Source organism: Microtus pennsylvanicus, chromosome 11 (genome assembly GCF_037038515.1).
Source record: "Microtus pennsylvanicus isolate mMicPen1 chromosome 11, mMicPen1.hap1, whole genome shotgun sequence".
Lineage (NCBI taxonomy): Eukaryota > Metazoa > Chordata > Mammalia > Rodentia > Cricetidae > Microtus > Microtus pennsylvanicus.
In genome coordinates this window covers 46,960,271-46,984,052 of record NC_134589.1, presented here as the reverse complement: position 1 = coordinate 46,984,052, position 23,782 = coordinate 46,960,271, and the positions used below count along the sequence as shown (strand labels likewise).

Genomic DNA, 23,782 nt, shown 5'->3' with positions numbered 1-23,782 from the left:
GGGTTTTATGTTTAAGGGTCACCACAACATGAGGAACTGTATTAAAGGGTCCCAGCATTGGGAAGCTTGAGAGCCACTGGTTTAAACCTAAGAGAGAGACTGGGGGGAAAAAATCTCATGAGAAATGGGGTGGGGAGACACGTGATTCTTCTGATATACCCAGGAGATGTCATCTGAGTCATGCCCATCAGGCCTGGCCACTTTTAAGAGATCCCCTCACCTTCCCTCCCCAGACAGCCATGGCGGAGGAAGCCTGGGGGCTGCAGCCTTGCCTTCAGCTGGGAGCGTCCCTTCAGGTTAACCTGCGGGAAGGGAGAATATCTGCAAATTGCATGTTCCTTTCTTTCCCCATCTTGTAGTTAATGATTACCTAAATAGGCACTTCAGTCCCCGAGCTCCAGCAACCTAATTATACATGTACGGGGCACGAAGGCTTCAGCGCTAGACAGCTCTCCCCTCCATAAGCCATATGTCAAAGAACACGACTGCCTGCCCTGCTTTGCCAGCTGGGATGACGAACGGAGCGCAGGGGCAAATGAAGACCCTAACTAGGTTTACGGGAGGAATAGTGGGCTGCCTATCCCCGGCTCAGATGTCCTGCTTGGGGAAATCATTCGGTTGCAAATACATTCAGAGTGCAGAGTCCCATAATACCCACCCCCGGGCACCCCCAAACACTGGGGTGGCGTAACGGAGTGCTACCCAAAACATTTGCATTCAAGTCCACCCCCACCACACACACACAAAATAAACACTCACTCGTCGCAAACACACGCCCAGTCCCTGTGAGCTTTATGAGCCCCAAAGACGAGGAAGAAGGCACCAGCTGCACATGTCTGCTAGCTGTAAACGATTATCGTGTGCCGTTGGATCCGATGTGTCTCCCCAGTTGACCCGGGCTCAGGATCACAGGCGACAGAAGAGGGGCTCAGAGAGTGAAGGAGCATCAGGGGAGTCCCTTATCATTTTGTCCAATGCCTTGCTAGCCAAAGTGATGGGCATATCCAGGGCGTGTATTCAAAGCGGTGAGGAACTTGGTCCCCAGGGGCTCAAGCCACCTTGTTGACCTGGGACTCAAAGCTGAAAGCAGAACAAGATTGAAACGGCATACCAACCAGCAAAGCAGAGACAGTGGGGCTCACGCTTGCCCTGACTGAGGAAGCTGCTTTAGCCTGGCCTCAGGTATAGTCTAAAACTGCAGACACTCCTGAGTAGTGAGTCTGGAGGTGGGCATCAAGGGTCTACCCGGCTGACACAGTGCACTGTTGGTGAGCTCACAACCTCCCCCAGTCACAGGCTAACATGTGTCATTGACAGTGCTGGCCACGAGGGTGGGGAGGGTCTGGGGAGCCCCGGGGAGAAGCAGTCCACAGCCAGGGGTCAGAGGAGTTTCAGATTACCTCCCAGCCACTCAGTGGGCCAGGTCAGACAGAGGATTGCCCAGCACCCAACAAGCAGATCCATCTAAGAGTTCTGGCTTTGCACAATCCTAGGCAGGCGTCCAGGTCCTTTCAGCTCCCTAAGGAGCAGGTCCCCTGGGCCAAGGTATAGACCTAACTCCAATAATTGTTTTTGTTTGCTCTTTTGGTTTTGGTTTTTAAACAGTCTCACTCTGGAGTCCAGGCTGGCCTTGAACTCCCAATCCTTCTGACTCAGTCTCCCAAGTGCATGGATTACAGGTATATATCACTATCCTGGACCATTTTCACTAAATCAAGGGGTCCTTTGACAAGTGGTACCCTGTGAGTAACTCATCTGAAGGGGCCACCAGGAACATGAACACCATGACTTGCTCTCCCAGGCCTGTGGTAGCGGCAGGAAGGGATACAGATGAGCTTAGCAGGCACAAGCGCCACCTCCTGGAGCTGGCAGGCAGCATGGGTCAGCCACCCCTAGACAACAGATCCCCTGGGTGGGAAGGCCCTTAGCACCTGGGAGACACTCCTCCTTCTGGAATGGGTAGTCTCAGGCCTGGCCGCCTTCCCTGCGGAATTTCACACACCCCACACCTTACGTGACAGACTCTTCCTGTCTTCTTTGGCCAATCCATTTAGCTTCCTTCCTCTCCCTCACCTGCCCCCAGCCCACCAGCCCACTCCATTGTCCTCTTTAACACAACCACCTTCCACTCATTCTTGTCCCCTCCACTGACTGCTCAGGCCCAAGGCCCTCGATTCCAGCGACAGCTTCTCTCACTAAGCCCCTCCTCCAATGTCTGCTGATCAGTAATCCATTCCCTACACGGCTGCCATATGTAAATCACATCTCTCTGATGATTAAAATCAAACCCCTGAGCCGGCAGGTAAGGACTCCTGTGACAAAGCCTGACCACCTAAGTTCCATCCCTAGATCCCTCGTGATGGAAGGAGAGAACCAGTTCCCCAAAGCCGGGACCTAACCACACCACTCACACACACACACACACACACACACACACACACACACACACACACACAAACACCACAACTAAAACATATTTAAAAATCCGAACCCACTCCCAGGCCCTACATGCAGATGTGTTCCGCCTCCAACATCCTCCCTCACTCATGCCCCTACAGCCACATGGAGTTCCTTCTTTTCCCTGGATGCTGGCTCCTATCTGCCCATGTACCTTTTCATTACTTATATCCCAGAGTCCAGACTCCAGAGTCCCTTTCTGCTCTTCACAAAGCCCTTCCTTGTCACCTGCCACCTCCCTGTAGGCTCTTCCCAAGCCTATGGAAAGACATTTTTATTTCCTACTTCTTTTGGTTGGATTTTTGTCAACTTGACACAAACCTAGAGTTCTTTTCAAAGAGCGCGCGCGCGCGCATTCACACCCACACACCAGAACAGGCCTTGGGCAAGCCTATAATGCATTTCCTTGATTGAACCGATGACTGATGTAGTAGGCCCAATTCACTGAGCGGTGTTGCCCTTGGGCCGGTGGCCTGGGTGCTATAAGAAAGCAGGCTGAGCAAGCCATAGGAAGCGGGCCAATAAACAGCTTCCCTCCATAGCCTCAGTTCCTGCCTCCAAGTTTCTGCCCTCTGTGAGTTCCTGCCCTGACTTCCTTCAGTGATAGCCCATTACCTGAAGTATGAGATGAAATAAGCCCTTTCCTCCCCAGGTTGCTTTTGGTCACAGTATCTCATCACAACCCTAAGGTGCCACCCTTAAAGTCATAACACCGAAACACAATGCATGTCTCGTCTTTGGAGCTCCCATTAGAAGCTGCAGTCAGGTGTCAGGTTTCTGTTCAGGGTCTCTCTGTCCAGAAGGCAGGCACATGAGAACAGGAACTATATCTGCTCTTTCCTGCTGTGTGTGTGTCCCCAAGCCCTCAGTAGAACTCACCCATGAAGAACGTTCAACAAGCATTGTAAAGTGAATGTAGGTCTCCTTCTATAACACCCTGCCGTGTGAGGTACAGAAGCCCCAGAAGAGCGCACGGAAAGGTGGCCTGGGGAGGCAGCATCATAGCTGTGCCTGGCGAAGGGCCATGGGGTGGAGAGAGGATGGGAGACATGCATAAAACTCACACAAGTAAGAAAAAAATTATCATCAGACTTGCTCTTGACCCCCCAGCGCTGGAGTCACATGATCCCTTCCTCTCAGGAAGGAGCCAGCCGAGTAAGCACTGCTTGGGATGCCCAAACCAACCACCACACAGATGGAATGGATCTGCTCTCTCCCTCGATCCTCTGTCAGGACCCCCACTTCGTGGACCCCTTAAACCACCTCAGGGAGAAATGAGGCTGCAGGAGAGCCAGTCACAACACACCTGGAATCCACCTACAAACTCTAAGATTCCAGCAGCTTATTGAGGAGTCTCCTTTCACAGGCGGTCCCACTGGAACAGTGGTGGACAGTCTCTGTGTGACCTAGGAAAGGGCTATTCTCTGAAAAGTAGCCTTTCCTCTCAACAGACACCAACCACAACAGGACGTGGCCTTGCTGGGTTTCCTTCCTCACTCATTGCCCTGGCTGGGGTGCCTCAGAGACACCCCCTCAAGGACAGGTCTGCGCCAGCCAGCCCAGGCCTCTCAGGAATCTGTTGAGAGGCATCAGGGTGACAGTCCTCGTGAGTCGAGCCCACCCCACCCCCAACCCTGTCCCTCACAACAGCTGACGGCCAATTCCCAGAAGAAACCATCTGGGTCTCAGTACATAGCCCCACCCACAAGGAGTGGGGAGAATTAGAGATTATCGGTGGGCTGGAAGGCCCTGCTGGAGTGTTTGTCAGGCCACAATATTGAATTTTAAACATGTGTGCCTATTCTCTCTCCCCGCTGGAGCCTCCCGTAGCCAGGCAACGCTATCTGACCTGGGGGACCAGGAGGGGGAGTTTCCATACCAGGCGGGTCACCTGGGGTTATCTAAGCACAATGAATTGCCTCCCTCTCCACCCACCCTCAGTCCAGTGACCCCAGGCCCACACGCTCACCATCACAGATGCCCACTCCACTAACAATGAGATGACAGGGGTCTTGGGGGCAAAACTGTACTGTGATTAGAACAAGGCGGAAGCAGATTATGGGGATTAGGTGTCATTATCTACCTATGAGCAGATTCGCAAATTGAGAGACAGCAGGCTGAACCTGCAGCAAGAAAAAGCCCGGCTAGACCAGAGGAGGAAGACAATGCAAGCGATGACACTTTCAAGAAAAGGTCAGACAAAGGCTAAGCATGATGGTGTATGCCAATCAAAGCACGCAGGAAGCTAAGGCAGGAGGGCCTTGAGTTCCAGGCCAGCTTGGGCAATAAATAAAGTCCAGGCCGGCCTCCAAAACAGGGATACAGCTCCACTTGGTGAATGCTTGGCTAGCATGCCTCAAGCCCTAGGTTTAACACCCAGGATCTCCAGCACCACCAAAAACCGGGTATGGTGGTGCCTGTCTGCAGTCCTAGCACTTGGGAGACAAGCTGGAGGCCAGGCTAGACTACATGAGACTGTCTCAAAACAACATTCATAGTAGTGAATGCCTTTAATCCTAGCACTAGGGAGACAGCAGCAGACAGATCTATAAGTTCAAGGCCAGCCTGGTCTACATAGTGATTTCCAGGCTGTCCAGGGCTACATAGTAAAAGCCTGTCTCAAAAAAATATCTAAACAAATAAAAAAAAAAACTGGACAAGCCTGTTAGAGCTGAGTAAATAAAGCATTCTCATATTCTCTCTCTCTCTCTCTCTCTCTCTCTCTCTCTCTCTCTCTCTCTCTCTCTCTCCCCTTGGGACCCGCAAGTTTGCTAACTAAAGACTACAGAACAGTCATGAAACTGAAAAATAGCTCAGTGATTAGGAGCACTTGCTGCTTTTGCTGAGGACTTGGGTTCAATTCCCAGCACCCACACAGTGGTTCATGACCATCTAGAACTGAGGTTCCAGGGGATCCAGCCAATGCCCTCTTCTGACTTCTCCAGGCTCCAAGAAAGCACCTGGTACATGGGCATATGTGCAAACACTCACATATATAAATTAAAATAAATCTTCAAAAATTATTTTTAAATAAAGGTCATTTCTCAACTCTAAACTGAAAACAGGTATGTTATGTGGCTTTCTTTTCTCTGTACAAAAATGCGTGGAACAGCCCTCCAACCTCAAGGCTGTGTGATCAGGGTAAGGCCTGTGAGATCTCACCACTTACAGGTTCACAAAACAGTGAAACCTGGGTAGAGGAGCCTCAGTCACACACAGGTCACAGAATCTTTGGGAGACTAAGCTGGTGTGAATCCCTATCTTACAAGGAAGGCCTGGAAAAGGCCGGGTCCCCATAAGGATGGCACATGTGTCCCCAAAGAGATGCCCTCTTCCTGATCCCCAGAACTGTAGGTGTATAACCCTACCCAGCCATGAGTGTTGCAGTTACCAATAGAATCAAGGCTGCGTGTGGCCTATCATATGGGGCAAGAATCAAGATGACCCAGGTGGGCCCAACATCATCATGGGCAGAGGAAACCAGAAGGGTGGCAACGTGGAAAGGATCTGGTCTAGAGTCACTGGCTTTGAAGACTAAGGTGTGGGACCAGATGCCAAGGTCACACGGCTAGAAAATAGGTTCTCCCAGAACCACAGGGGCTAGGAAATGGATCCTGCCACAACCATCAGAGAAAACGCAACCTCTGGTGCCCAAGGAAATGCATTTCAGAAACAAGGAGGTGATGAATCTGTGCAGTCTTCAGACCCCAAGTCTGTGACCACTTGTTACAGCAGCCATAAGAAACTGACAGAGACCTGGCAGGCTCATGATCAGTCTGCCTCTGTGGAGGAGGAGCTGAGACATTCTGGAAATGTCTCTGGTAACCATTCACCTCTCCTCAAAACCGAAACGCCAGGCCAAACATGGTGGCACACACCTGTAACCACAACACTCAGATGCGAGAAAAAGAAAAATCAGGAGTTCAAGGTCATCCTCAATTATATAGCAAACTTACGGCCAATCTGGGTGTGGTGGCTAATTTTAGTGTCAACGCGACTACATCTGGAATTAAGTAAGATCCAAGCTGCTGGGTACACATGTTTTTTCCCCTTGATTAAATCATTCAAAGGAGGAAGACCCACTTTTAAGCCAGATCTTCTGAGGTGGGAAGCTCCCGTTTTAATCTGGACCACACCTTCTGCTGGCAGCCTATATAATGGACATGGAAGAAGGAAGCTTGCTCTCTTTGCCTGCTTCTTCTCACTCCCACTGGCATTAGAGTGTATTTCTTCAGGATTCTGGCATATACTGAAGACCCGCTGAGCCATTCAGCCTTGTGAACTAAACAACTACTGAATTCTTGGACCTTCCATTGGTAGACAGCCCTTGATGGACTAGTTGGACCAGAGCCTGTAAACCATTTTAATAAATCGCCTAGATACATACATACATACATACATACATACATACATACATGATGGATACATACATAGGAAGGTGGGTAGATTGATCCATTCTGTCCGTTCTTTTCCACTAGAGAACCCTGACTAATACACCAGGCTACATTAGACAGTCTCAAGCCTCTTACAAAGCCTGACAACTTGAGTTTGCTCCCTGGGACCCACACGTTAGAAGGAGAAAATTGAATCCTGAAAGTTGTCCTCTGACCTCCTCATGTACACGGTGCCATGTGTGCATTCACAGGCATGCACATAAGTGTACATGCACACACATAAATAAAATAAATACACTAATAAGAATGATTAAACATCTGAACTGCTTCACAGAAGCCTGGCTGCCTGGTCCCCACCCTTAGCACCATCACTACCCTCCAGTGCCTCTGGGCTCCCCGTGACATGTCCCTAACCCTCCCCAAGCACTTCCAGACCTTCTGGGTTCTAAACACAGATGGGGGCTCCTGGCCCATTTTCGGCTTCACTAAACTGGTGTTCGAGGGGCTTCAAAGCTCAGTTAGCCTGAAAGTCCCCCAGGTAGCCTTGAATCAATCTCCTTCTACAAAATGAGGGGGGTCACTGTCTAGGGACCTCCTAAGTTTTTTAGCTCATGCAGGCCCCTCTTACCTCAACACCAGCACTGGACCATCAAGGCCATGGGATCTATCTCATGCTGATTTCAAAGGGCCATCTCTGAGGCTTTTCCCTTCGTGTGTCTATTAAACCCTCAGATTCTACACATCACCTCTTTCAAGTTCTATCAGGAGTCACCAAGCCTGAGGCACTCCCCAAATCCACCCCAACTGCTGTCTCCTGTCCCCCCATAGCTCAGGTCCGTTGGCCATGCAAGAAGACAAAGGACACTCCCGAGCTCCATCTGGACATCTACAGGGGACAAGACCTTGAGTGCTCTGAGCTGATTCTCACCCTGATCCTCTGGGTCATCTCCAAGGTAAGATCAATTCTAGTCGCTTTTGGAGGCCATCACCAGGGCCAGTGCCTGGGAAGAAAGGGCTCCAGAAACACAGCAAATCGTGCTGCAAAGAACTGCAGGGTGCATCCCTCTGACTAGAACTGAAAGTTACCATCATGCTGCCAAACCCTGTCAGAGGACAAATCCAGTCTGGTTCTGTAGCTCATGCTCCTTGATGCTGCAGGCCAGATTCTCCTCACCTCCCTCCTCTCCCCTCCCTCTTGATCCACTGCCACCAGCCTCTCTCCTTCCACTTTCCTTCCCTCCTCTATCTTGTTTCTTCTCCTCTCCCTTCCCATTTCCTCTCTCGCACATCCCTCCTCTACAACAGAGAGAGCCAGACAGTCATCATATTAACATCTGACATTTCAGAAACTTCTCGGCCCCATTGCCAAATCAAATCAGCTCAGCCCAGAGCCATTCCCTCACAAACCCAATTCACTCTTGAGATAGGCTCAAGTATGGTTGCCATGCATAATGGAGTTTCTGGCTCTGGAAGGCTTCCTCCACACTGCTGCGGAGACAAACCCACTACCCACAACCGCTCCCCTCAAAAAGAGCGCATTCTCCAAGGGGCCGGGTTCACAGGCAGCACTATTTTCCCTCCAAAACCCCCTGATGCTCACATTCCAAAGCAGGAAGCCAGCCGCAATGCAGAGGGGTATTATAGCTCATTGCTTATTAATCGTTTGTATACTGAAAAGCTTGGTTCCTTGCTGGCTTTTTGGTTTTGAGACACAGGCACTGTAGCCCAGGCTGGCCTCAAACTCACTATATGGCCAAGGATAATCTGGAAAGCAGATCTTCATGCCTCTACCTCCCAAGATCTGGGATGGCAGGTGTCCACCATTGTGCCTGGCTTGGTTCGCTTTTATCATGATCTCTCTCGAAATCTTTAGAGAACTCATGAAAAATACTATCTCTATTAGAGAGATCTCTCTCTCTACGTTCTAGCAATTCCTTCTGAGTCATTTGGGTTTTTGCCTCATTGGATAAATGCAAGGAAAATCTAATTGGACTCTTTTTATTACAAAGGAACATAAACAGGGTGATCTCATTTATGCGTGGCTCTATCTGTGTGTGCTATGCCAAGCTATCTGGATGCTTAGCAAGTGCTAATACTGGATATTTCTGGACAGCAGGATCATTAAGGCATTATTAATATCTTAACAACATACCTCTTTGTACTTTAGCATTGCTTAAATGTTTCTCAATAAGCATATATTCGTGAAAAGTGGCCAAACGAAGCTGAGTTTTGTTTTTGCCGTTTACTTGCAAAAGAGACACGTCTTTATGGAAATTCTCTTGAAGAATACTGGGCCTTTTGTGTATTACCACACTCTAATATGGATCAATCAAAAGACTTCATCCACCATTTATAGGTGAGTATTTGTTGAGCATATCCTATGGCTCCCTGCATTCTGGGTTCTATAGCAGCCAGTAAGAGCAGACAGCCTCATCCCTGACCATGTGAGCTGTAGGGCCAGGTCCTCCCAAACCTGCCACATTCTGCTTGCGCCTTTGTAAGCAAATAAATACAAGTCACATCTGGTCTCCAGCTACACAAGTGGAACACACGGAATCAGTGTCTTATGAAAGGGCTGGAGGGAACTATGTATACAAATACAGTCACACACTAAAGACACACATGTGAGGACAAAAACAAGGTGACATCGTGGAAGCAGAAAGCAAGCCTTCACCAGACACCAAGCCCACTAGCACCTTGAGTTTGGATTTCCCGTCCTCCAGCACAGCGAGAAACAAATTCTAATGTTTATAAACCACACGGTCTAAGACAAAAAGAAGCACAATGGGACTGAAACAGCTCTCAAGATGCAATCACCTTCCCGAATTACCTTCCCAGAGAGGTTTAAATCAGATGACAAATGTCCAGACGCACCAAGGAGAGACACCAGGGAGACAAGATGCCACAGGACCATGGAGGAAGAGGGAGGCAAACAGTAACGTCAGAGCTACCAAAAGCCAGTAGAACAAGCAAGGTTTCTCCCCCAGACTTTGGTGGGAGTAAAGCTCTGCTGACACCCTGATTTCAGACTTCTGGCCTCAAGAGCCATGGGAGAATATGCTGCTGTTATTTTAAGCCACCCACCAAGTTTGCAGTAATTGTTAGAGGCTCTAGAAACAGACACCCCAGCACCCAAAACTCCATCTCCACACTCAGCCGGGATCAGAGAGCCTGCAGGAGGTCAGGGCCAGGGTGGTGGGAGACAACAGGAAGGAGACACGTGGGATCTAGCTATTGGTGCTCGGAACTGCACCAGTGGCAACGCTTCAAGAAGAAAAGACGTCACCACCCACTGGTTCTCAAGCCCCAGATACTAGACTTGAGGAGCTGGCAGTAACACTTGTGCAAAGGGTAGGAGTAGGCTAGGGCCAGAATATGGTAGCACCTGCTACCAAGTGGTCTCAGGGTAGCATGTACGGCCGTTAAAAGAGAAACATAGGTTTGTCGTGAAAGTCACCCTACAGACGTTTGAGTCACTGACCATGACAACAACGGCTGGTCTCTAGGGAGACTGAAATACCACTGCCTGTATGCTGTCCAGACCATTACAAAGCCCTTGCCAGTCCATGTCCTCCTTATGCCTCACAGTGACCCAAAGGGCCTGTGTGAGAGCTGAGGCTCTCAGAACACTGTAGATCTGCACGGAGTGGCACATTAGTTATTCAACCCTGGGATCAAGGGGAAATGAGATGACTCAGAGGATAAAGTTGCTTTGCTACTTAAGCCTGGCAACCGGAATTTTCATTCCTGGGGCTCATATGATGGTGGGAGCAAAGCGACTCCCAAAGGTTGTTCTCCAATTCCGACAAACACACCAGGACATGGACCACACACACACACACAAACAAACAAAGTCCAGGTTCAGGAACAAGGCTCTATACGAGGCCAAGCACTAGCTACTGGTCAGAGAACCATCTGCTAAGTTCTGGGGCAGAATGAGTGGCCAGACCTTCAAATGCATTTGGCATAAGTAGGAGGCAGAACCCAGGAGGCATCCCCATGAGACACCTGAATGTCAAGCGTTCCATCGAGTTCTGAGTGTGAGAGTAAGGCGGACCAGTAACTGAGCCTTGACCCACCTCCTCCAGGCACCCAATGCCCAGAAAACAGATAGCTCGGGCAGAGTTCTACAACCCAGGCTGCACCCCACACAGCCTCCCAGAGCCTTGATGCCCTACTATCAGCCTTCCAACATTCCCTCACAACATCAGCATCAGCCCAGAAATGCAGGCTCATTTCAACATCAGCTGCAGGAAAGAGAACTAGGGGGGAAGCTCTCAGTGGGCACCAACAGATCAGAAAGCATGTTCCAAGGCCAACCTCAGAACTTCCCACAGTCCTGGACAATCCAAGTCTCTGCACAGTCCCATTCCACAAGCCTCTTTGAGGAGGATGACCTTGAAGGTCCTTCCTGTGTCCATAGGAACCACCTGGACTATAACTCCTGTTAAAGTCAGATCAGCCTTCCTGAGAATTCAAGAGTCCAGTCAGAAGCTTCCTGAATAGCACTCTTCCAGGCCTGCCAGTAGGTTGAGCTGGTTTCTACTTTTATCCTCTTCCAAGCATCCCATGGATATTTGCACCTAACAGGTAGGAATTTATGTCTGAGACAGGACGCCCACATTATCAGGTCCCTCTGCTGTGGATGTGTGGTAAGACAGAGGACTGGAAGTCCTCAGAAGAAACATGGTAGCAGCAGAAGAAATGAGGTGTGCATCCTTTCCTAACCCCAGCCCTAGTCAAACTGATAATCCTAAACCTAGCCCTATCCCTAGCCCTAACCCTAAACTCAACTCTATCCCTAGCCGGAGTCCAAAGCACTGCTATCTTAGAAGTAAAGTGTCACCATTCAGAAAGAATTTTTTTTGCAGGAACAATAATGACTTTGAAGCACCACAAGCTACACATATGTGTTCTGAATGATAAGTGCACAGAATTTCAACCAATGACAAGCTCCAGGCATCCACCATGTGGGAACTCTTGCTGTCCCTACTCCACAAATGAGGGTGGTAAGGCTCAGAAAACTCACGCAGATAAGAAGCCCCTTCGTCTTGGGCAGACAGACTCCAGAAACTGTGAAGTTTACCACTTTATAGGTATGATTACTTTGAGGAAGCCCTTTAGGGACCAGGTCACAGGGATTGGATTGGCATCCACACCAGTGGGGGATCATGGAACCAGGGTGAATATGTGGAAAGGCTGGGCTGTCAAATCAAAAGAGAGAAGAAAGAGATCCCCAGAGAGACAATTCAGGGAGGCTGCTGTCCTGACCAACCCACACACTCAGAGAGGGCACTGGAGGCCTAGAGACCGTGGCCTGTAACACAGTCTCTGTACTGGCTGGTTTTTATATCAGTTTGATTCTGCGGTCATTCTTAAAGAGAACCTCTATTCAGAACATGCCCCCACCAGATTGCTTGTTGATAATTGATGTGGAATGGCCCAGCCCATTGTGGGTGGTGCCACCTCTGGGCTGGTGGTCCTGGGTCCTATAAGAAAGCAGGCTGAGCAAGGTCATGAGAACAAGCTGGTAAGTAGCATCCTCCGTGGCTTGTGCATGAGCTCCTACCCCCAGGTTCCTGTTCCATTTCAGTCTCTGCCCCGACTGTGATGTGGATCTGTAAGCTGAAGGAAATCCTTTCCTCCCCAAGTTGCTTTTGGTCATGGTGTTTTATCGCAGCTATAGAAACTCTAAAACAGTCTCCATTAGAGACTTCTAAAAAAGGGTTAGAGCCATCTGTGGAAAGGACACAGGTTCAAAGATAATGGGAATGGGCAAAGCTTCCACAAGCCAGTGGCTCTGGGTTCCGTAAAGAGACGCAGTGATGACCTGTTTCTCAGGGATAAGAACATCACACGAGTTGTCATTGTCATCAATCACCACCATGACAGCACCTGCTGTGTCATGGATTGCATCACTGCTACTCAATGAGCTGCCAAAACACAGCCACTGTTCCTGCGGGTGTCTGTGGTCCCCATGATGAAGGGAAAGAGACGGAGTCAGGGAGTCTATGAGCTTGCTCAAAAGACTCCCTAAGAGTGGTAGTGTGTGGTAGTGGTTAGGACACAGGCTCTCGGGTACACCACAGGCTTGCTACTGAGCAGCTTAAGGACCTTCAACAAACAGCACAACCGCCCATGACTACGTCAGACAGGTGCCTAAAGTGACCGCTCTCAAATGACAGCTCCAAATGACTATGGGGCCTTTCCAATGAGCTTGGTTGGACAGGATTGTGACGTCACGTGGAAGCGCTCAGGAAAGAGCACCACAATCAGCACAATCAATGACTGATCCATACACAGGGAAGATGGTGAGTCATCAGCAGGATCAATGACTGAAATATACACAGGGAAGAAGGTGAGTCATGAGAGGAATGCCAAGGCTGGTAGAGATGCTACACAGTACACACGTACACATCTATGGCCAGCAGGTATTTTACTAAGACAACCAAGCAATTAAACAGGGGAAAGAAGGTGATGGTCTTCTCGACAGGTGATGCTGGAACACTGGGATGCCTGTGTGCGGATAAGTTAATTGAGCCCTAACATCAAGCTACACATAAAGTAAGTCAACATAGATCTCCATTGGGCTCAGCATCATCAGCCATTAGAAAAATACAAATTAAACCATAGTGAGCTGCTAATACTGAGAAGGCTAAAACACTGAAGATTGACAGTGGTCAATACTGGCAAAAACACAGAGCATCCGGGACCTAATGGCACTGCTGGTGGCATGTACAATGATGCAGCCACTGACAGTCTGTCAGTTTTGTAAGACATTGAGGATTCGGGGGGGATGTAGCTCAGAGGTAGAACACTTAACAAGCATACACAAATACCACAAGAAAGAAATAATAGTAATAAAATAAAGATAAAGACTCAGGCCAGGCATGGTAGCTCATGCCTGTAATCTCAGCACACAGGAGACTAAGGGAGGCAGATTGTTGTAAGTCTAAGACCAGACTAGCCTACAGAACGAGACTCGGGTATCAAAAACAAACAATAAAAAGTTCACCTACTCTTTAATGTAATGATTCTATTTCTTGATAATCCAATAGAAAAGAAGACACAAGTTCAAACAAAATTATACTACAGCAGTCAGAGTTTTTGACTTTTAGTATAGGCCAAACCAAAAACAATTCAGCTGCCCCTCAACTGGAACACAAGTAAACCAATTGTGTTTTCATATGGCAGAGTATTACATCATCATCATCATCATAATTAATACTGGGCTAGGGGCTGGCACCAGGACAAAGTTGAGAGATAGACTGGCCATGGGTCAGTGTGACAAGTCAAGGAGGGAGAGAGTAGTGAGCTCAGAGAAAGGTGAGCTGGAGCCTTAGCCCAAAGGGATGCCAAGAATGTCCTCTGATGTCCACTTCCTTCACACATACAAAGGTTGTACAGCTGCCTCACCTACCGCTGAGGGAGAGTGGGAGGAGGGATGAGTGGCTCTGGGGGCAAAGCCCTGAAGTAGCAACATAGGAGCAGACTGGTTGGCACCTCTCTCAGGGGAGCCCCCAGCCTCCACCACCTTATTCTCCAAAGGAGAACATCTGTCTGGAATGCCTCAGACTTGCATGAGGAGAACCTGAGAAGCTAAACAGGGGTCCCAGTCTAGCTGAACAGCCTATTTGGGACTTCAAGAACAACCTTGCCAATTCAGGTCACAGTCTGCTCAAGCCCTGGAGAAATCAATGTCTAGGAGATGCTTCTAGGGCATTCCCAATGCCTAGGACATTCTTCAAGAAAACCTGAGGGGGGTTGGAGAGATGGCTCAGAGGTTAAGAGCATTGCCTACTCTTCCAAAGGTCCTGAGTTCAATTCCCAGCAACCATATGGTGGCTCATAACCATCTGTAATGAGGTCTGGTGCCCTCTTCTGGCCTGCAGTCATACACACAGACAGAATATTGTATACATAATAAATAAGAAAGAAAGGAAGGAAGGAAGGAAGGAAGGAAGGAAGGAAGGAAGGAAGGAAGGAAGGAAGAAAGAAAACCCGAGGGTCAGCCCTAATTCCTTCCCCTCTTCAGTGCAGCAAGATCTGGTCTACAGTCCCAAGGGGCCGCTCAACCTTGTCTCCCAGGGCCTTCATCTCCTTCATCTCCAGCTCTTCCTCTCTTCCCCATCGAGAAGCTACTTTTAATCTGTGGGCTTCTCACATGCTAAGCCATATGGCTTCTTCTGCTAAGTTAAGGTCCCCTGTGGAGGCTCTTTGAGGGTCAAGGACCAATGCTTCTGTGTGGTCCCAGGGGGACCCATAGAAAGCCAGGCATACTGTGGTGTCTGCTAAATGCCTACTGGTCCTTTCAGATGTGAAAAGAAAATTCATGAAGAATAAAGCTCTGGCAGCAATCTACTGCATACTCAGGCAGCCGGTCCCCAGCCCCACTCCTAGTCTACACTGCCCATTCTCAGCTTGGGCTCTGGCTGGGAACTGGGCTCCTGTTTCAGCCCATCTGCTCAGCTTTTTCTCAGCTTCATACTGGGGGGTAGGAAATTCCCTAGGAAAACAAGCTACACGGAGAGAGAGGAGGACCAGTCTGAGATTCCACCTATCCAAAAAGGAAATGGATCATCAATCCCTGACCCAAGGCAATCAACCGAACGAGTATTCTGCACCTGAGTCATGCTACCAAGGGAACCAGGTGAGCCCTTCTCTTGCTTGGGTGGCAGAAAACATATTCAAGGGACTAGGGAGATGGTTCACTCAATAAAGTACTTGCCATGTAAGCATCAGGACTTGAGTTCAATCCCCAGAACCCCTTTAAAAAAAAGCCAGGTGTGCGGCCAACAGATATGGCTCAGCAAGTAAAGCAAAAGATGCTGCCAAATCTGATGACCTGAACTCTGAGATCTATATGGTGGAATGAGAGACGACCTCTACTAGTTGTTCTCTGACCCCCATACTTGAGATGTGGCACATGTGTACAAACACAGAGAGAAAGAGAGAGAGAGAGAGAGAGAGAGAGAGAGAGAGAGAGAGAGAGAGAGAGAGAGAGAGAACCTGAATAAATAAATAAAGCCAAGGGTGGCAGTAGGTACTTTTAACCTTAGCTCTACAGAGGCAGAAACAAGCTAGTGGGCTACTGGATAGATAAAATATCCTGGGGTTCGATGGCCGGCCAACTTGGCTTACTTAGCAAGCTCTCAGCCAGTGAGAGATATTGTCTCAAAAAATAACATGAGCTGGGTGGTGGTAGCACGCGCCTTTAATTCCAGCATTTGGGAGGCAGAGGCAGGCAGATTTCTCTAAGTTCAAGGCCAGCCTGGCCTACAGAGTGAGTTCCAGGACAGGCGCCAAAGCTACAGAGAAACCCTGTTTCAAACAAACAAGCAAATAACATGAAAGTAAGAACAGGTTTTCTGTAAAGAACAAAGGCTCAATGGACATGCAAGGGTGAGAGTAAGAAAAGATAATGGGGAGTGTGCATAATCAAATATAGTGTGTGGGTGCGTGTGTGTGCGTGTGTGTAATTTCCAAAGAACAAAAAGAGCAAAATAAAAATGTGATTGTTTGATGCCGCCCTGGAAACAGAAACAAAAACAGGGAAGCATGAAAAGACCTCTTAGCTATAAGACAGAGACTCGAGAGATGGTTCAGTGGTTAAGACTGCTCTTCCAAAGGACCTGGGTACAATTCCCTACACCCACATGGCAAGTCACAACCATCTGTAACCTCATTTCCAAGGGGTCAGACGCCCTCTTCTGCCCTCCACAGGCACTGCATACACAATGTTCACAGATCTACATGAGGGTAAAATACCTATGCACATTTGCAAATAAACAAATAAATAAATAAAAGTTAAAGATTCAGACAAAGGCCCAGAGCACACTCCTTCAACTTGATGGTTTCATGACAACTCAGCCACCCTAGGCCAGGGGTCAAGGGCCCCAAAGACCAAGAAAGGGTCCCTCCAGGAGCTCAGTGCCAGGCAGGATGAACGGATCAGCAAAGAGCAGCAGCACTGATGGGTGAGTGCAGCCTTGGGACTCTCCATCTGCGCTGAACCAATCAGTGTGCTGTGAGCACTGTGGCTTTAAATCCCTGGAAAGCAGTTAGCTTCATACAGTGGGGACATTTCCTAGCCAGAGAGTCAAACCATAGCCACAGAATAACATGACAGACACAGAGACCAGATACAACAGGCTCCAGCCCCAGCTACATACAAGATCCCCACCCAGAATCTTTAAGGCAAGCCCAGCTCCCTTATTTCCTAGCTGACCCTGCCTTTGGAGTCTGGACACAAAAGTCACAGACTGGGAAATTCCTGAGCTGAATCCTGAGTTTTTCAAAAGATGCTGTCTAAAGCAGGGGATGACTTCTGTGAGCCTTAGAGTTCACCGAGGATGCTTGAGGGTCTGCTCTGGGCCTGCCTGAGGCTCCCTCCCTGACAACCCCAAAAACCCCATAGTCAAAGTGCTCTCTCCCTCTTCCTCTCCCTCCCTCTCTCTTTCTCCCTCCCCTCCCCCTCTCCCTCCCCCTCTCCCTCCCTCTCTCTTTCTCCCTCCCCTCCCCCTCTCCCTCTTCAGCTCCCTTCTCTCCCACTCAGTCTCTTTCTACCATTTGGTCCTCCTCCCCTTGCCACAGGTCCACACACTAGTGTCACCGTGTCTCACGGGACTGTCGACACTCTCTGACGCTCAGCATCTCCACTCAGTCCTCAGCACTGCCATCTGCTGTCACCCCACCTCTCCAGGAAGGGCCTTAGTCACATCCCAGCAAACACCAGGCCATTCTGCACAGCGTTCCTCTGTGCCATCCACATCACACTTGGCCTCACCCCAGCAGCTGGCTCGGCTGTCCATCCCTCACGGTGAAATGCTCTTCCCTCTGTGTCCATGTGCAGCTTCTTCCCCCACACCATCCCGAGAACATCTCCTCTTCCCACTCCATACCCTCTTAGACGGCTGCCTCAGGCCTGTGGACACAGCATGATCAACCTGACCCTTCTTCCTGCTGAGTTATCCCACCTCAGAGAAACGCTTGCACCACGTTCCATTGCTCCAGACCTCAGACCCATTCTTGCCTCCTCTCTTCAAATCACCTTGTCTCGTCATCCTGAGAACTCTGATCTCTATTTCCAAATAACCCCGCTGGTGCCCTGCACAAAAATCCCACCCTCTTCCCCTGTCCTCCAGCAGTGACCTCCAGTACATCTGCTTGTTCACACTCTGTTCCAGTCCTCGCAGCAGTCGGAATAAACGCTTGCAGGCCCATCACAGCCAGGGGCAGTGGACATCTATGATCTCTGCATTAGGAGGCCAAAGCCAGAAGGATCAACAGTCAGAGTTACACAGTAAGACCTTGTCTAAAACAAAACAAAACAAAACAGCACCTCTCCAAGGCCTTAATTAGGAAAAAATCTAAAACCTTTAGCAAAACTTCTGCTTGACCTATAGTCTGCCTTCAGGTCCCTAACTCAGGATGCTCCAGTGCTTCTAGTCTTTTCCAGTTCTTCTCTCTCCTTCCACCTCATTCCTGGGATCGCTGAGCTGCTCTGGGTGGTGAGATGCAGGTGCCATTGGGCAATCGGAAGCAGGGCCTACGACGGCATTCCTGAGAGGTGCTCCGACACTGCAAGTGTGGCTGGTCCTTTCACCTCACTCTGCATAGCAAGGGTCCTGAATGCCGCTCTGACTCTACCTTAGTGTAGGGCCTCCTCAACCCTCAGAGTCTGTCTGATCTGAAACAGCATTTCCTTAAAGAAGCCCACCTGCCCCTCTCCAAGACCTCCTCAAGTCCTGCCCTCTGTCCTCCCTGAGGACATTCACTTCCCCTAACTGTCCATCCCTCACTCTTGCCTTTCCCTTTTCAACTTCTGGCTCCCTGGGTGGACCATGAACTCCAAGAAAAAAGAGACCACAATATTTTATTCATCCCTGGGTCACTGCAGACCCACCCGGCACTGGGCCTGTGGTCTCAGCAGTCTCTGCAACGGTCCTGTCTACTCTGTGTCCATTTCCCCTCTGGCGCGGTGCTTCAGTTTTCCTTCCAGGAGACACCCCACTCTTTCTCTCAGTCTCCCTGGTGTAGGTCACGAGGTTCAAGCCTGTCCAATCACAGCATTCCATTTCTCTAGCCAGTGAGCTTCCTCCCTGGGTGTCTGTCAGAACTTCTAGCAAAGAGCTATTCTTTTTCCATGAGAGCAACTTAGTCCATAGGAGCTGCCGCCACCGTCCCACCATCACTGAAGCAAAGCTTACCAAAGAACGAAACATCGCAGAAGAGAGCGAGAGGGGCAGCTCCCCCAGACAAGGCCATGCCTGGGAAAGTTCCTAGGCTGAAGTGAATAGTGCTTCTGTCACAACCAAGAGTCCTGACTAACGCAATGCTCCAATAAACACCGGGTGTTGAATGAATTAAACAGTCATGCAAGCAGAGTCTGCCAAGAGAACTCTCTGACTCCTCCTAGGCCTCCTCATTCTCCCTATAAACACTTGCTCGCCATGAGCAGAGACGATCTTCCCACGACCAGCTCTGCAGACTGAAGGGCTGGAACTCAGACCGACCACATGGTCCTCGGTGTTACTCTGCCAGCAAACCACCCCAGCAGCTGGGTCACATACTATCCCAGACTAGGCTGGCAAAGGTGGCCTGGCTTTGGATGCCCGGGTATTCCCACCAAGAAAAGAGGTGTACCATCCATCCTGTACCCTGTCCCACCCACATCCCACCCACCTCTCAATGCCGGGCCCAACCAGGGCTGTGTTACCACGGTCAATAGCCTCACAAACACCAGGCTGCTCAGCATGGGGTAGACATATGCCACGGGGCGCAGTTTATCTGCTGCCTTTGGGGTGTCAGGGAAGAGGGGAGCCACACAAAGCAGCGAGGAAGAGATGCCACTTCTTGGGAGTCATCTCAGAGCAGAGCGTCAGGGGCCAGCATACCAGCAGGCCTCGAAGGCCTTCAGATGACGCAGGAGGCAGGAAATGTCCTCACATCTAGTCTTTACCCCACAAAATGTGAAGCTGCAAGTTGGGGGTGGGATGCAGATGAGCCAACAGTCCTTGAAGTTCAGCCTAGGGTGGTCATCCCATGGTAGTTGGAGGTGGACACGAAAAGCAGAAGGGTGTGGAGGGGGGATAAAGTCCCCTTTCTGGGAAGGGGAGGTCCTAGGCTTGGGACCAAAGATGGGGTTCTCTCCAACTGAAGCCTCAGCACAAGTCACCCATAGAGACTAAAGCAACAGATAATTTTCCCACAGAGACTAGGGCAACAAAGCCATCTTAGAGGGGCCTATCAAAGGCAGGTCCCGCCTGTCTTGGATGGCGGCCCCTTTAATACCTGTTGCATTCTGTCCCTCTTTTTCCTCCAATGTGGTCTCCTTGTTCCAATCCCACAATTCCCCACGATTCTCACTAATCCCAGCATCCTGCCAACCCCGCTGCAGCCCCGGTCTGCTTCTTCATTGCACCCTGACACACACTCCACACCAATCACAACTTCCTTCCACTCCACCCAACGTAACAAAACTGTCTCCTGAAGCATGGGACACTCCATGGCCCTCACTGGAACCAAAGCAGCCGGACATGACGCTAAAACAACAGCAAGGCCACACGATGTTCCCAGGCATCCTCTCCCTCCCGCTTCCTGACTTTGAGCCTCTTACCTTCATGGTTGGGGGTGCAGTGAGAGGAGGGGAGAGTGGCCGATCTGGGAGGGTCACATCCGAGCTGTTGGCCAGCTCCTGCTTCCTGCAAAGAGACCAAAGGACACAGAAGCTGTGAGCGAAGGCTGTCTTGAACCTTCCCTCTGTGATCTAAGAGCGGCTGAGCCTGAAGACATGGAGGATGATGCAGAAAACTAAAGCTGACTGCATTTCTTCCTTGGGATGTTCTAACACCGAAAGCAGTGCTGCGGCAAGGGCAGGCCTAGTCCACAAGGGCATGTAAGTCCTCAGGGGCATGCCAGAACCTCCAAGGATGGACCTCAAGAATCTGCTTTACCTAGCTTCTCACATGGTTCTGATAAACCCAAAGTCTCAGAACCACCAGTTTTAAAAGACACGGGACTAGGGTCAGAGAGAGATGGGAAGAGGGGTCATCATGTAGAATTCATTTTCACATGGGTGTCTCTGTCCATTTGGACATGCACACACACACACACACACACACACACACACAAATGCCTGCACACATACACACACCCTGGCCACAGATCCAACCCTTGCGAGGACAAGGTTGCCTACTATAGAAGCTGCAGGTAAAACTTATTTCAGTCCATATGGGATAGAACCAGGTTTGAGGCAGCTAAACAGAGTTGAGTCACCATGGAAACGCTGCTCTCACACACTCCCCACTTCCCATCTGGCCCTTGCTGGTGACCAGAGAGAGCTTGTTTGCTGTCCCATCACCAGGCAGACAGCTTAGATTGGGAGAAACCTCCAGAGCGAGTTATGCAACAGGGCCATCTGGGCAGAGATGAGGGATTTCCCTAACGGGCCATGGACTCCGATGTACCCTAGAGGGGAAGAATGGAAAGGCAAGACAACAACCCTGAGAGCCTACAAAGACCCTAACTGCACTGTTAAAGCCTTACACTCACAGAGGCCCCACCATGAAGCACCCAACAGGCAGTCATGTCTGTGTTAAAGGACCAAGACCCGCTATTCCCCATTGGAGAGAACACTCTGTACTTCTTCCCAGATCATGGCCTGCCAGTAGTAGTGACAGCCCCGAGCCAGGCTGCTCCTTGAAGGAAACCCACATTCCCTAGAGCCATACTCCCCAACTTTCTGGAGAGAAAATTCCTGCCCTGGGGCCCAGATACAGTCTCACACTGGCTCCCCCAGATCACAGGAAAGGACAGTCTAATACTTGAGAAACCTAGCTTAGCACCTAGGGACAGCACCGTGCTGTCTACCACGAGCCCCTTGCTTTGCTTGTAGCCAGCCACCCGCTCTGTCCTCTAAGCGGCCAGACAGGGAGACGGTAAACATCTGGCTTGGCTCAGGATCCACATGATCGACTAACCTCAACCCTGGTCAGCTCCCTTTCTCTCCTCCATCTGCCTGCGTCCTTACTTCTTCCGGCACCTCGGTAGGAGAGGTCTCCTCCCTCCTGGTCCAGACTGTTATTGGCCCAAGAACCAGAAAGGACAAGATTCAGCAATGTGCGTGTGTTTGTGTGTGTGCGCGCACACACACAAACGCAGGAGCTTTGTCTGCCTCTCTACACAAGTCACCAGCCTCACTTTCCATGTATCGACTCAGCCATGGCAGCTCTGCTGCCCTCACCTGCCTCCTGATGAAGCTGGCCCAGCACGGCCTCTGCCCTCTGCCCTCTGCCCTCTGCCCTCTGCCCACTGCCACTCAACCCTCTTTCAAGCAGCCTCTTCTTCTCTTGATGGGCCTGTCCCATGGGAGCCAGAAAGGGGGAAAGGGGAAGGTTGATCAAGGGTGGGAAATACCATACTCAGGAACCCCAGGCAGAGATTAGGGCAACTCCCTTGGGAGTTGGGAGGCTGGTAGGGAATGGAGAAGAGGCAAATCCTCCATGAGAGAACACAGGCTGCTCTGGGCTCAACTTCCAGCCAGGCCTTGGTAGGTAGACGACTTCAAGTGCACCTATAACAGAGGCACACTTACCATCCCTCTTGGCACACTCTTGACTCCTTCCCTTTCTCCAATTTAAGAGCTGAATGCCTATTGTCAGTTAAACTGTGTCCCCTCAAAAAATGGTATATTGACACCTCTGAAAGAGTCTCTGCAGATGTAATCGAGTCAAGATGAAGCCGTGAGGGGCTGGAGAGATGGATCAGAGGTTAAGAGCACTGACTGCTCTTCCAGAGGTCCTGAGTTCAATTCCCAGCAACCACATGGTTGGTGGGAATTGATCTGGTGCCCTCTTCTGGCATGCAAGCATACATGGAAGGAATGTTGTATACATAATAAATAAATAAATCTTAAAAAAAAGGACGAAGCCGTGAGATGGGCCTTTACTATGCCCAGTGCCCATGTCAGAAGAGACCCATGTCACCATGTCACCATCATGGCATGATGGACTTAGACGGCAGAGTGACGTGGCTGCAGGTGGAGGAATGCAGAGGATTGCACCAGCTGCCAGGAACTAGAAGGGACAGGGAGGACTCTTCCCCACGGTCATCAAGTGTTTCTACTGACATCTTGTCCCAACTTCCATAGCTGAGAAAAGGAATGTCTGCTGCCTCTAGCCAATTCTAGCACTTGGTCACAACAGCCCTGGGAAAGTAATAACACGGGACAAGTTCTCACCTCTATCCTTGTCCTTGTGACTGAAAGACCAGAATGAAGAAGGTGAAACCCCAGCTTCTACCACAACCCCACCCCCTAATCTGATCAGCTGAGTCCGACCTTGCCCTGCCGGAGCCCTCATGACAATGACATTTCCATGTGAGCTATTGTTACCCGCAGGCCAGACCTAGGCACCAGCTGGCACAAAGATAAGATAAGGTGAGAGCCACACACGCAGCGCGGTTCCTGCTCTTTCTCTCTCGCTCGGCAAACACATCACACAGGAGTAGGTGAAACTGATGTGATTCTATCCAGGGATAACCTTGACCACTCTCACTGGTTAAAAGCAAAAGGTAAATCATTAGCAGAAGCAACAAGACTCTTGTGATCCACAGTGTCGTGACTCTGAGACTGAAAACTGTCCCTCCCACTGACCCAAACACAAACACAGGCTGCAAGGACATATGGCCCAGTATGTATCCAGGAAACACATAAGGGAAGGTGCTGGTGATAGGGACAGGCAGTGGAGAGGAGAGGGGGAGAGAAGGATGGAGAGAAGGCAGAGAGAAGGAGGAAGAGCCTACTCTCGGCTGAAACACAGAGGCATGCAGGCACTAAACGCGCAGGTCACGGGGGTTCTGGAGGCGCTGCCCACTCAGCATATCTGCTGCCGCAGAGCCAAATGGGCTAACGTTCTCGACTCTGAGACTGA

At 50.1% G+C, this 23,782-nt stretch overlaps 1 protein-coding gene across 10 annotated transcripts in view; it reads right to left on the bottom strand.

The window, feature by feature from the left end:
• Rap1gap2 (RAP1 GTPase activating protein 2) overlaps nucleotides 1-23,782 on the bottom strand; it is a 233,374-nt gene that overhangs the window by 81,372 nt on the left and 128,220 nt on the right. For 9 of the 10 annotated variants that reach the window (XM_075991704.1, XM_075991705.1, XM_075991712.1 and 6 more), the window contains one exon: nucleotides 20,470-20,554. The exons of the other annotated variant lie outside the window; for it this stretch is intronic. In XM_075991704.1, the coding sequence (XP_075847819.1) occupies nucleotides 20,470-20,554 (85 nt within the window). The remainder of the gene's footprint in view (nucleotides 1-20,469; nucleotides 20,555-23,782) is intronic. 10 annotated transcript variants of the gene reach the window in all.